Source organism: Onychomys torridus, chromosome 4 (assembly GCF_903995425.1).
Source record: "Onychomys torridus chromosome 4, mOncTor1.1, whole genome shotgun sequence".
Lineage (NCBI taxonomy): Eukaryota > Metazoa > Chordata > Mammalia > Rodentia > Cricetidae > Onychomys > Onychomys torridus.
Window position 1 is genome coordinate 45,288,203 of NC_050446.1, and position 14,023 is coordinate 45,302,225.

General features: G+C 47.9%; 1 protein-coding gene across 1 annotated transcript in view; it reads right to left on the reverse strand.

The window, feature by feature from the left end:
• Stk39 (serine/threonine kinase 39) overlaps nucleotides 1–11,287 on the reverse strand; it is a 275,350-nt gene extending 264,063 nt beyond the window's left edge. The window contains exon 1 of the mRNA XM_036185119.1: nucleotides 10,893–11,287. Coding sequence (XP_036041012.1) covers nucleotides 10,893–11,124 — 232 coding nt within the window. The 5' untranslated portion in view covers nucleotides 11,125–11,287. The remainder of the gene's footprint in view (nucleotides 1–10,892) is intronic.
• Between the last annotated feature and the right edge of the window lie 2,736 nt (nucleotides 11,288–14,023).

A 14,023-nucleotide genomic window follows, 5' to 3' on the forward strand; every position in this document is an offset into this window, starting at 1 on the left:
AAATTAATGCTTCCCAAAACAATTTCTTTTGGTAGGAATCTCAGTGTTTACAGGATCATAGGAACATATCCAAAATGAGTTAGTTAAGTGAGACAAGATAAAAAGTTATACCTTAGCCAGACATGGAAGCCCATGCCTGTGATCCCAGCACTCAGGAGGCAGAGGCTGGTGGATCTCTGTGAGTTCAAGGTCAGCCTAGACAACACAGCTACTTCCAGGACAGCCAGGGCTATCGAGAGAGACCCTGTCTCAAAGCAACCAAACAAACAAACAAAAAGTTACACCTCAAAATTAACTCCGAGTCAACCGGGGTCTCACCACACACAGAAGCAAAAGGCTCTCCTGAAAACATGAACAGACCTTCCAAAAAGTGTCGAAGGAAGCCAAACACGTTGACACTCAGTGGGCTCCTCCCGCCTCCCTCCCTTTTGTACTTGTAAATGAGGGCGGAACCTCAACATGTTCTTGGAAACTGCTCTTACACTGCCAGGGACAGCGCAATGACATTGGATCCGTTCTGAAAAACTACCATCTGAGATGCTTCGTGGCCACTGTCAACCAGATGGGGCTGAGACTCCCCTAGGACACAAACCTCCAGTTGTGTCTGTGAGGGTGTTTCCCACAAGGCCTCACAGAGGAGGGAAGACACACAGTCAACAGTCAGTATGGGTGGCCCCATCCAGCATGAGCGAGGAGGGGTAAGTAAAAGTGAGTGCCAGTTCGCTGCCCTGCTCCTTGACCAGCCCAGACCGGAGCAGGCGGTCTCCCATCACCTTGCCTTCCCCACAAGGATGGACTGTATCCTCAAACCCTGGTCCAGAACTGAGCCTTCCTTTTCTTCTTGCCAGGTATTCGGTCTTAACAAGGAGAAAAGCAGCTAATAACACACCATCCAGCATATGCCTGTCCAAATGTCTGATGGTAATATCATCTGAATCTGTAGTGTCCAATAAAGCAGTCACCAGCCATGACTGGCGACTGAGAATTGGAAATGTGGTACATAACTGAAGGCCTGTGCTGTGGGTTGACTCTGAAATGCCCACAAAGGCTTATGTTTTGGACGTTGGGTATTCAACTTGGGGTACAATTTTGAAGTCTATGGAGCCTTAAGGAGGTAAGACCTGGCTAGCAGAAGAAGGTCACCAGAGCAGGCCTTTGAAGGTTAGTTACACCTGCCTCAAACCCGGCCTTGCTCTCTCTACTTCCTGGTCCACAGACACAGGACAAGCCTCTAGAACACACTCTTGCTCCATGAGCATGGCCATACCCTCACCGCCACCTTGGACTTGTGAAACCATGGGCGAATTTTTTCCTGTCTTCAGCTGTTTCTGTGAGATTTGGGTCACAGTTATGCAAAGGTCACACAGATCAGATCGCTGTGTCTTCCCTCCTTAGCCTGATTTGAATTAAATGGAAATGCCATATGGAGACAGTGGCCATATCTACCTTTTAGAATGTTGTTGCTACTCTAATAGCTACAACATGCCCACCTGGATCAACCTATAAGCTGAAAGTTGAACTATTTCAGATACTTGCTGCTCTTGAACTTTTGTTTTAGACACACAGACAAGGCCACCGCACTGACACGTTAGAGCCAATGACTCACCATATAATCTACAACAAAACACTAGGTTAAAAAAAATGGCAGCTGAAATCCATCCCTACTCATGAGTTTGGGTATCTAAGGATGGAAAGGACCACAGGCAATGTGATTTGACTCTGACTGTTGGGAGTCTTCAGTTAGAAAGCATATGGGTGAATTTTTCTTCAGCCTCTCCCAAAGTGAATTTCCTTATTCTCCTTACATGTTCATGCCATCTCTCACTTTGGAACTTGTCAAAGTCAGCACTGACCTGCACCTCTGACCTGCACCTCCTTCCCTAGAAGCCCGCTCTTCTGCTTTCTCAGGCACCTCTAATTAAGCAAAGGTGGATGGTGGCATTAGGAAGGAAGACAACAGTCAGGCAGGGAAAGAAAGAAAAGAGGAGGGACAGGAAATGAATGCATAGGCGGGGGAGGAGGGGAAGAGCAGGTGAGGGGAGAAGGGTAGAGAGGTCAATAAGGACCACCCAGAAAACACAAACTAAACCAGGGCAGAAAAGAGAGCAAGTGAGGTGCCCTCATTACAAACACTCAGCTAAGACCTTCACTGTCAATAGAGCAATTATGAGAAGTCTCAAGCCGTCACAGGTCAGTGGTTTCCAAAGCACTCCCAAGGAAGATCTAGCTATCTACGTGGAGGGCAGAGTCATCCACCTCTGCTTCCATCCAGTTCTTCTGGCCAACAGTTCCGACAGCAACTAAAGTGGGGAACCTAAAACCACGTAAATGTCACCACATTTTACATATTTACATGAGAGTGTAATGACATGAGCACTCCTAATTCTGGGCTTCTGAAAACTATATTAAATGTCAGTTACCTACAAGAACATGGAGATAAAATGTTGGCTGGGGTCTTGTGAGCCCCACCTTAAGTGACATTTCACATATACAAACACAAAATCAGTTTAGAGCATCAATCTCCTACTCCTTCAGAGCCCAGGGCATTTCTTATAGCTGTGCCAGAGTTTATTCTCAAATAACTGTTTGGCAAATGAGAAGAAACTTGAAATACTTCAGCATTTACTCACATTGGATTCCAACGTGTGTGTCTCAATCAATTCTAGAAAGGAAGCCTTGCCAGGCTATTGTCTGAAAGGCCTATTTCTCTTCCTTCTGCTTTCCAGTTAAGCCAAGTCTGAAATGCCTTTTTAATTAATACACTGAATTCTTCTCTAGTACCAGAAATTCCACCACTGAATAGCAGATTTGGAAGAAGAAAAAAACTTGGAATGCTTGCATCTCTTCAAGTATCTTGGAGTTATCTGGTATAATTGAAGCAGAACTATCCTGAAAGAGAACCTGGAGCCGCATATGATGACTTGGGGGAATTTTACTTAAATGAGAAAAAAAAAAAAGAATCTTTTCCAAAAGATGTACCACAGAAGAGTCATAACATGAATTAGATCGGTTTTTACTTAAAAATCAAGCCGAGTTCTACAGGCTTGGCATGTACCACTCCCATCCCATCCCATCACTCTCCGTCCATTATCATTTATAGGGGTGCAACACCTGCCTGCTTAACAAAACTCTGGAATCTCACCGTCCTGCACCCCTGCTCCTGTGTTTCATCCAACTCTTATCTCCAGCATTTCTGATTTCTACACAGGAAGCACCTCCAAAGAGCTTCAAGGTAAGGGCTATATTTAACCACACGAACAGCAAGAGATCACTGTGCATTCAAAAGTGCAAACAAGTACCGGGGATCCTAAAGGGAGCGGTGGCAGCAGACATCCTGACTCCTCCTACTACCTCCAAGCAGGAGGTAGAGAACCAGGACAGGCAGCTCTCAAACCTGCAGACCTCACGGGCCACTTCCGGTGGTCTCCGTGCACCCCGGAGAAGAAGCCTCCACTGCGATCCCCAACACAGGCAGGCGGAAGAAACACAGAAGAGCTGCGCCGTGCCCTTCAGGGTGGAGTTAGTATCTACAGAGCCCTTTGAGTTGACTGGCCCAAAGTCAACTGAGTAGGAATCATCAAAGGCAAGATCAAACCCCCAGGATCAAAGAAGACAAACTTAGATGTTAGGCAATGGCATTTGTCCCCCCAATTCAGGCTCACATTCATCACGATGATCAAATCCTAAATATGAAGTGTGAAGCATGGAAGAGGAAACTGTCCTCAAGGAAGCTTTGGGCACCCAGGCTCAGGATGAGCACTTGGGAAACTAGCCTCCCAAGGGCAATTATGTGAAAGACACATCAGGGCTAGTGGGGGCAGCCAGGAGAGCTATGGGCAAATCATGTTTCTGGGAAGAAACATCATTTAGTCCAGATTCTAAAAGCATTCAAAACAGAAGTCAGCATGTATAGAAGCAAGTGAGTTGCGGTACATGGCTTGTTTAATGCAGCCACACGTACCAACAAACCACTATCTTAGACATGCACAGCTTTTGAGTGTGTTCACTGCACAGGTACACTTTCAACATGCATGGGTACACCACAGACATTCTGATATAGCAGTAATCCTGACAGCAACACTATAGAAGTTCTGATCTAGCAGTATCAATTTCCCTAACATGGCATGCTAGAGCTGGAGGCAAAAATGGAGATTAGTGCATTATTACTATAATCTCCAAAAGCACTGATGGGGACTTTAAACCTGTAGGGACCTAAAGAGTCAGAGATTCTCTGACTCAGAGACATATATATGATAATATATATCATATATATCATATGCATATAGTGCAAAACACTTAGGACTTGGTGATCTTGGAGATGTGGGAGCCTGGAAAGGGTAGGACAGTAGCGAAACTGGCATGTTTTGCACTTGGGGTTTTTCAGATGGAGAAGGAAAAAGAGTAGGAATGAAAGAATATGAAGCCCCAGTGGAACTGGGGAGTGTCTGGAGGTAGACTCTTGCCTGATATGGGCGAGGCCCTGGGTGTGATTCCCAGTAAAGAAGAAGGAGGAGGAGGAGGAAGAGGAGGAGGAGGAGGAGGAAGAGGAGGAGGAGGAGGAGGAGGAGGAAGATGAAGAAGAAGAAAAAGAAGAAGTAGAAGAAGAAGAAGAAGAAGAAGAAGAAGAAGAAGAAGAAGAAGAAGAAGAAGAAGAAGAAGAAGAAGAAGAAGAAGGGCCATCCAAATACTAGTTCAAAGTCAGGGAAGGCCTCTGCATTTCTGATCAGCCATGGAGAAGCAGACTGTAAAGTAGTGGCAAGCAGAAAAATAGAGGGAAGGAAATAGAGGGTACTACACACAAGAGGCAGAAAGGGAAGCCCAAGGCACCACCGATCCAGTTTGTAAACTGAAAATGGGCCCAAATTTGCCTGCAGAGGAAGACCAAGATGGTCCACAGCGCCCATGCCTTCTGTCCACAGATGGACAAAGGCAGTTTTAGAGGACACAACTCGGTTTCTGAGAGACAGCAGAAGCCAGATTACAGCAGGCGAAGAGGAAGTGGGAGGTCCTCCCGTCAGCTCTGCTGTGAACACAAGGACAGAGATAAAGGAGGGGAACAGGAGGACGGGACTGGAAAGACAAGAACAGCTGTACATGATGGGCCAGCCTGTCACCCCAGCCCTTGGGAGGCAGGGGCAGAAGTCTTGGAAGTTCAAAGCCATCCTCTGCTACCACAGTGAGCTCAATACCAGCCTGGACCACTTGAGGCTCTGTTTTAGAAACACTAACACCACTAAAAAGGCTGAGAGGAATGGGGGTGTTGATCAGTTGTGGGGGCCCTGCCTTGTGAGCTTGAGGCCCCAGGTACAACCTACAGCCCTACAAAAGAAAAAGACTTCAGTATCTTTAAGCTGAGGGAGGGAGGGAAGGAGAGAGGGAGGGAGGGAAGGGAAGGGAACAGCAGAGAAACCTTTATCTGGAAATAAAGGGCCCAGTTCTCCTGGTCCCTGGGACAGAGCGAATGCTCTGTTGAAATCAGCAGCATTGGCTGCCAGCACGGCACCCTCCAAAGGCCGACTCGAGGGAGAAGGAAAAGTGTGGTAGGAGCAGGTTGCTCAGAGCTTTTCCATTATGGGCTGTTCCTCTAGGCAACCTTCCCACAGGATGTTCTCACCACTTGTCAGAAAGCCATCTGGCACCTAAACCCCTGAACTGTCCAAATCGCCAGGAGCTCTACAGGTCTCCCCAGCTTCCTCCATGAAGTTTCAAGGGTGTGGGGTTGCCGAGGCCTAGGTGAAGCTGGCCTACCTGGCCTTCTGACTTCCCTTGCACGCCACCTTCCAGATGGCTTCCAAAAGAAAAGTTTGGGGGTGACCTCTCTCCTTTGCAATCTCCCTTGGCAGAAACCAAGTGGAATAACTCTTGAAGCCACTTCAAAGGCTTGAAAAGCCAGGGCTGTGTTCTGTCCTGATAACTTGAATCAGATTAGCAAGCGAAGTTTATAGAAGTTAGGGCTAAAACTAATTGAGTGTGCCCTGTGCCAAGCACTGTTCTAAGTGTCTGACACTCTCACAAACCTACTTTGTTCGGGCTACCAATGTGGAAACCGAGTGTAGACACATCTAAGCCATTTGTCTGTAGGTCACAACTGCCAGTGACTACCATAGCAGGACATGAAACCAACAGACCAGGGTTTCTGACTTTAGAGACAGCACGGCTGACATTTATTTTTAAACACTGTCCAAAATGTAGTTAAGATAAGCTGTAAGAGTCGGGTGGGGTGGGGGGTGGGGGGAACACATTATTGGTCATGAATCAAATACAATGAAAAAGCAAAGATTACAGTCTCTCTACCTTGAGATTTTTTTCCCCACTAACAATCTCATTTGCAGAGTTAAAAGAACACTTTCATTGGGAATATAGTCAATGCCACTGAATTGCACTAAAATGACTAAAGGCTGGAGGTGAGGCTTAGAGACAGAGCACCATTCTAGCAGCCCCCCCCACACACACACACATAACACATGCTCCCCAGGCTAGCATGGTAAGATGTCCATGCACCACAAGGTTGACAAAACGAACATTTTTGTGTATGCTTTTCTCTTTGTAGTCTAAAAAGTGAAGTGGCTAAAAAAAAATCAAAGCCCTTTCCTCAACCAGGTTATCCCAGGCATCTTTATTATAGGAATTAAGAGAAAGGAAAGAAGGACAGACAGCGGGAAAGACTGAAGAAAGACAGAGAGGGAAGGAAGGAGGGAGATGGGGGACCCTAACTAACTAGTCAAAGGGAAGGCCAACACTGCTGGCAGGAAAGCCACAAGGTCAGGGTATCCTCCATGCTCCAGCTACCCCAAGAAATGCCCAGTGTATCTACCCATTTTTCTCAAACTACCTCTAGGCCAGGCACAAACCTAGTGCTAATCCCCAAACCCTGAAACTTTCCAGATGCTGTGAGAACGTCCTAGGCTGTTTGCAGAGCTCAACTTAGGAGGAGCTGATGCTCCTTCAAAGTGACCACAGCCTTGTTACCTGGGTCCTGGTTCGTGGCAAAATGCTTGCAGACCTAGACAGATAAACAAAACCTCAGAGAAGAGGAACGAAGTGAGCAGAGGAACCTGCTGTCCGACGACACTCAACTTATTTTCTGCCGCCTCAGATGGCAGGGAAGTGCTCCTGTTAGAACAGTCTAAATGCCGGGGGGGGGGGGGGGGGGGTGAGGCCACATGGAGAAATCCAATGCAAACTTAAAAAAAAGGAAGGAAGGAAGGCAGGAAGGGGTGGTAAAGAAAAAAAAGGCTTTTCCTGAGCAAAAAAATAAATAAAAACTAAATTAAAAAAAAATGAAGACAATCAAACCGTCTACAGCAGTGATCTACTGATCGTTTCTCGGTGGAAAATAAGGGGAGGTAACACTGCTGGAATTACCTGGTTCCAATTCGGAACCCCACACTGCCAAGACTGCACCTCTGTCAAGGAGAGAAGTTCACTGAGGTTGTCCATTCTCTCACGGATGTCCAAGTCAGTGTTTACATAACTCATCTTTTATTCTTTGTTCAAAGGGTCAAGGAGATCCTCTTAATAGCAACAACCACCTCGGTTTTCAGCTGGTGCCCTTCATGCTTCTGAAGGAAGAATTCAAGGCTGAGGTGAGAGGAGTAGAGATCCTGAACAGACTGGAGATTCTCTCCAGAGAACGGCTGTTTGTAGAGAACACAGAGAGATCCCAAACGCCCGGACGCAGGAACTCCGCAGTTCCACACGTCTCGCCCGTTTAATTACAAAGCTCCCTCGGACAGATCTGACCCTATTTCTAGGTCATGCCTGAACATCTGAACCAGATTACTCCTAATAGCATTATAGTGTCTCCATGGCTTTTTACCATCGAACAGCCGTGCAACAAAGACCAAACTTTATTTTTAGAGTTGGAAAATCCTGTGTTTGTTTTTCTACAACTGGAAAACTTACAGACCTGAACCTGGTCTGTTTGTATTTGAGCCTTTCCTAATCCCGAGGCCCTCCCTGTCCTGTGTCCAGGAGGAAAGAGAAGAAACTGTGCTTGCTCTGTGCCACGCTGGAAGTTGAAGAAGCACCCTGCCTTCCCTGGCTCTGGGCTCTGGCACCTCTGAGCCTCCTGCTGGTTGTGGTTCACACTGCTGGAGGCACATCACAGGACACCTGCTGTATGGCAGGGAGAGGCACCGGCTTTCAAACTGGTTTGGTATTTGCACTGCTAACTTCTTGAATAGAATATTTAAGGCAAGGTGCTTAACCAAGAATTCACTCTAAATCACTCAACTGGCATGACAGGCTAAATGGGAGTGGGTTTGTATTTCTTCATAAACATTAAGCCCTTGAAAAACCCTACTCCAGCAATGTTTCAATAATAGGGGTTTCCAAACAGCCATCTCTTAGAGGGAAAATATGCGATCCATATAAAGCATAGAAAAGCCCTCTCACAACATAAATGTGTAAAACCAACATGGAATAAGCAGGTGTTTCATCTCTTGAATTCCTCAGGTAAATTCCCCTTTTTCTTTCTTCACTGAAATCGAACAACCATAATTAACATGGTTACCACAAGCAGAGAAGGCTTTGCAATTAATCCTACTTTAACTAAAAAGATTATATTCCTTGGTTCACAAAAGAGGCCAACTCAAAATATTGTTTCCAAAGTCTAAGCTTACATTTACCCCTAACGATTCACAACATAAAGAATACAAATTAGTTATATGTAAAATGTTCTGGGTCCCAAGGAAAACTGTGTAGTAGAAGAGACCAACTCTGAGGTGTAAACGGGGATCCACCTATGCTTAGGGAGAGCCGCAACACAAATAACTAAGCCCCTGACAAAGTGTTCCTCAGACTTGAAAACCATCTTACCTCCCTAGTCCGATCCTACCCTGAAGAGCATCTGCCTCCCATCATCTCCCAGCCCTCACTCAGCATACCCTATAGGGTCAGTCATCCTTGTCTCCTAGCTCATGAGGTCCTTAAGGACAGGGACCATTGTTTATTTATCCTTGTATTGCTACTTGCCACCAAAATGCAAGGGTCTTGGGAGGCCTTAAGACCTCGATGAGCAATTAAAAATTATGAGGTTAGGTACTATGGAGTATATAAAATGGGGGCAAAAAGGGCCACCAATCTATGTCCAGGGAGAAGTGCAAAGCTTCTCAGAAGACACTTTGTGGCCTTGGAAACTGAACAAGACTCTCTAGGACAAGAAGATCCCTTGCAGCTAGAAGCCTTACCTCAGTAGTAATGTCCCTGATTCAGTCCTCAGCATCAATACATGTTAGGTGTGTCTATGTGTATATCCATGTATGTGTGTATGGTGGGCCTTCAAAGGGAAGAGCCTGCCGAGGTGGCAGGTGGATACCAGAGCCTTTGCATGACAGCACAGACCCAGTATAATCGCTGGGGCAATGTAAGAATATAAGAAGTTCAGAGAGAGGAGGCTTAAATGCCAGGCAAAAAAATGGTTTTTACTGAGGACTCCGGGCTTTGAAAGCTTCTGGTGTTATTAAACCTGACAGTGTAGTAAAGATTCATCCCTAAAGACTCTCTAGCTAAAAGTTATGAAATATACTAAAAGAACTTTGTCTACAAATATCTATAAAGACTATATGCAGCTTTTGCATACCAATATACACACCATCACTACACACATGAGCACACACACATTGTCTGCCTGTGAAACACACATGTATATATATACATGTATATGAATGCATTTCTGGAAGTCTCATTCACACAGGATGTAAAGGGGGCTCCTTTGAGTGACCACTGAAATTATATTTATTGTAATTTTTCAAAGAGGACAAATCGAGAACTCTTTTAAAGTGTGAGAAAAAAATAAGATAACTTGAATCCTTTTTTTTCTCTTACCATCCTTAAATATCAAAGACTATAGGGCAGCAGCAACATCCCCAGTGCAGAGTTCATATGGTTACATGATGGGGGGGGGGGGGGCACTCTGCCTGACAGCGCTGCTCAGTGACAAAACTTTTAACTGAATGATCTTGCAGGTAAGGATCTAAGCTAGAGGACAACACAATCCCCTATCCCTTCACGTGCTTGGCTCAAAGAAATGAACGCCGGCTTCTTGCCTTTCGACTTTGCCAGGTATTTAAAAATGTAAGATAAGCTGATATTAGTGAGCTGCCTAGGAGACACCGAAAGGCTGGGCGCGGATCGTGGATAGCCTCGAGTTTCACCCCAACAGATCAGCCTGGCTAGCGCAGGAGGCCAGCACGCCGGTCCGCTCTCGGACCCGGAGCTAGCGGCAGGCGGCGCGCCGGCACGGAGGGAGGCAGGTACCCGGGCGCACCGCGCGCAGAGCCAGGACGCAGGGCGGACATGCGGCGACTGTCAGAAAAGGCCAGCATCCTCCCCGGCCTGGGCAGGAGCCTGGGCCTCCGCCGCTACTACGTAGACCGGCTACCCACCCATAGGTCACGGCAGGAGGCGGAGGCGCGCGGCTGCGCCCGCAGGGTCTCCCCGGACGCGTTGCACCCGGCGCGGCGCGGGGGCGAGGAAGCCCAGGGCGGCGCCCCCGCATCCCCCACCCCGCCCCGGCAGCCCATCCGCGTGGTCACCGGCCACGGGCTGCGGCCCCCGCGCTTGTGGGGGTTGGGGGGAGGATGCGGCGTTACCGGGTCCCAGCTCCACCGCCCCGGCGATCCCGGAGATAAAAGTTTGCAGCATGCAGCTCGTCTGCAGTGCGAGTCACATCCGCCGCGCCACCTCCTGCAGCAGCCGCGCTCAGGGAAGGAAGGGATAAATTAGAAATTAAAAAATACAATAAAATAACTGTTGGAGCCGGTAGGCCCCGAAGCCGGCCGCTCTGTCTCCCGGGCGTGCAGGCAGGCAGGAAAACCGCATCCCGCACCCACTCCCGCCCAGTCTCCGCGCCCGGCCTGGACCGGCTCCGCAGCACCCTCCGCACTGACCGATAACCTCCTGAAGCTCGTAGGCGTCCCTGCAGATGGGCCAGCCGACCGCCTGAGCTGCCAGGGCCGAGGCTGGGGCCGCAGCCGGAGTCGGGGCCGGGGTTGCGGACGCCGCCGGAGCCGGGGCCGGTGCTGATGTCGCGGCCGCCGGGGCCGCCGCCGCTGCTGCTGTCACCGGGGCCGCCTGCTGGGGAAGCTGGACGTGCACGGGCGAGCCGCTCGGCTCCGCCATGATGCTGCGGGAGGAGAGTGAGGGGACGCGCCGGCGGACCGACGACCTTCCACTTGAAACTTCCCTAGCCTCGTCACCCACACCTCTCGGCCGGCGCACGCCCTCCCCGTCCGCCGCAGCAGCCGCCGCCGCCGGAGCCTGCCACGAGGGGAGGGAGCCGGAGGCCGAGCCGGGCGGAGGGAGGAGGCTGCGCGGCGGAGGCGGGGACGGGAGGAGGCGGCGGCCGCCGCGCCCGCCGCGCGCCCCGAACCTCGCGCGCGCGGTGCTCTCGGCGCCGAGGGGAACCGCCGCCCCCTCCGGCCCTGCCCGCTGCCGGGCAAGTTTTCCAGGCGTGTAGAGCCGTGCGTCTTCGGGGGGTGCTTTCGGGGCTCACCCCGCTCCCTTCCTACCCTCCGGGCGCCTCCGCCCTAGACAATCGCGCCCTGCAGAAGAAGCCCCCCTGGGACTCCGAGGGCGGGGTCGTTGAACGGCTGCCAGATTCTCGGCCGGCTAACTCTCCCCGGCTTAAGAACCCGGAGTTCTTTTACAAGTTAGCGAGGGAGACACCTCCACGGCGTTGGTTTTGTAGGACGCCGGTTAAAATATAACCCAACTTGTAACTTTCCGGTGCTTTACCTGGCAGGATCCCTTTCGCACCTTGCCGAAGGTAATGGCAGTGCTGCTCTGAAATGAAACCCGACTCCCTAAGTCCCTGGCTCTCTCTTTTGTTCAGAGCCACTTGGAGCTCAGAAAGGTGATGTCAGGAGCTGTGAAGTTACAAGTGGAGAGGGGCTAAGGAGTGTGGCTGGGAGAACTACTAGCGCTAGCCTAGCATGCTAAGGTTCCTGGATCTACACCCTATCTCACCCCCAGCACCTTTTATGTGCTCAATACCATGCTCAGTGGCATAGTGCCTGCCTAATGAACTTCTTAGCTTCCATACCAAGTACAAATAAATACATAAACTGTCACGTTAACCCTTTAAGACCCTGAGGTCAGACAAAGTTTCTTTGACAGAACATAAGGAACTTACTGGGGCATAAATTAACTGCAGTGGAAAGTTTTAAATAAATGCTGCCTTTTCAACACTCCCCGTATTACCTCATCTTCAAAATAGCTGTGGCAAAACCAGAGATCTTTCTAATTGCAGGTGTCACATTTGAGTGTTCAACTCTGTTCCCTCACAGAGGTGACCACGATTAAATGATTCTTGTCTCAGGCTGGAATGCTCAGTGACTCAATAGCTGTATTGGTTCTGTGGCCGACATTAGGCCGATTGGGTCTCAAGGGACTTCAACGTTTGAGAAAGAACAAAGCACGTGTAATACGCCATCAAACTCTTAACAGGAATAAAGATCTCCTTAAACTTTTTTTAAAAAGATACTTCTGAAGAAACGTAGACTTTCGCTAGGAGAAAAACAGTTGTCCAGTGAAAACAGGGATGCAAACCGGTAAGTTTACTTAACCCCTCAGAACAATTTAGAACAGTTAGGATAAAGCAGCTCACAGGATGAACTAAGAATGTGTACCTTCTTTTATGCAGATCTACTATTTAAAAAGCAAGTATATTCATTTTAATTTCTGTCAAGAAATAGACTACTCCTTCATAAACAAACTCTAGGCCTCTGATGAACAGGATGGCTCTTTATCCCAAGCCACACCTGCCCTGTTTACCTCTGCATGAGCAGCTCCCGTTCTATCCAAAGAACTTTTAAGGACTGCTTTTAAAGGAAAACAAGAAAGACTAAATGAGCATGCCCCCTACTTTGTCGTACAAAGTTATAGCTTGACTTTGGATCAGGGAAGACTTTAAGACGTGGTAGGAAAACATAATTCACGGATCCGAGTCAAACACAGAGACTCGGATCACGCACGTAGCTTCCCACAAAGAACAACTGTTCCGTAGTCAGAGACCAGATATCTGTCCCCAGCTGACCACCTTCCAAATGGTGACCAGGGAAGCCATTTGTAAGAACTGCCGTGAGCTCAAGGCTATTTAAACTGAAGATTAGGTTTCCACATAAGACCGAGAGCTCCAACATTACGGCTGGGAAAGGGACCTTCACCACAAAAAGCAAACAAACAAAGTCATCTGGCACAAGACATGGCTGAAGTTCACAAACCCTGGTGTAGAATGAGGCAAATGTTGAAGAAAACAATGGACCCTTCTTCTTATCTTCACTTTCCGTTTTCAAGTCTCGGGAAATGTGAATCCCATTTGCACTGAAAGAAGATTCCTTTGTATTTTAATGGCATCTTTGACCAGAAACACAATTTAAATTTAGTAATCAATTTCCAGGCAAAATGCCTCTTAAATACCTGTATTTCCAAGTGTCAAGTACAAGTACTAGTTTTCTTGTTTATTTATGGAAACATTAACTTACAGATTCAATCTCATGCTTTTATATAATTTTTTAAAAAACATGCTCTCTTCTTTATATTTAAGCTTGATGACAAAGGCCTCTGAAACTTGATGTTCTTTAAGCTTAGTTACCTATGGTAGGTGTGGCTTCTTGGGACACCCTTGAGTGTTGTCAATCTGGTAAACCATTAGGAAAGCCACTGGAGGAGACAGACAGCTGGTCTGTGACAGGAACAGTTGTTCTTTGTGGGAAACCAAACGATCTGTGTCTGATTCAAACCTGCGATTGGTCTCAACAGCTCCATATTTTTCTCCTATGTCCCACAAACATTCCTGGCATTCATAATTCCAGTCCATGGATTGAAAGTAGAAATATCAATTTATCTGACAAAGTATAGGTCATACTTATTTGATCATTTTGTTTTTCCTTTCCCCTTAAAAGTTCTACTGGGAAGAATGGGAGCAGCTTTTGGGGAGATGAGCAGGTATGGCTCTTTATAAAGAGATCCTTGTTTGTAGGATTAAGGTCCTCATAAAAGAGGCCTGAGGACAAATCAA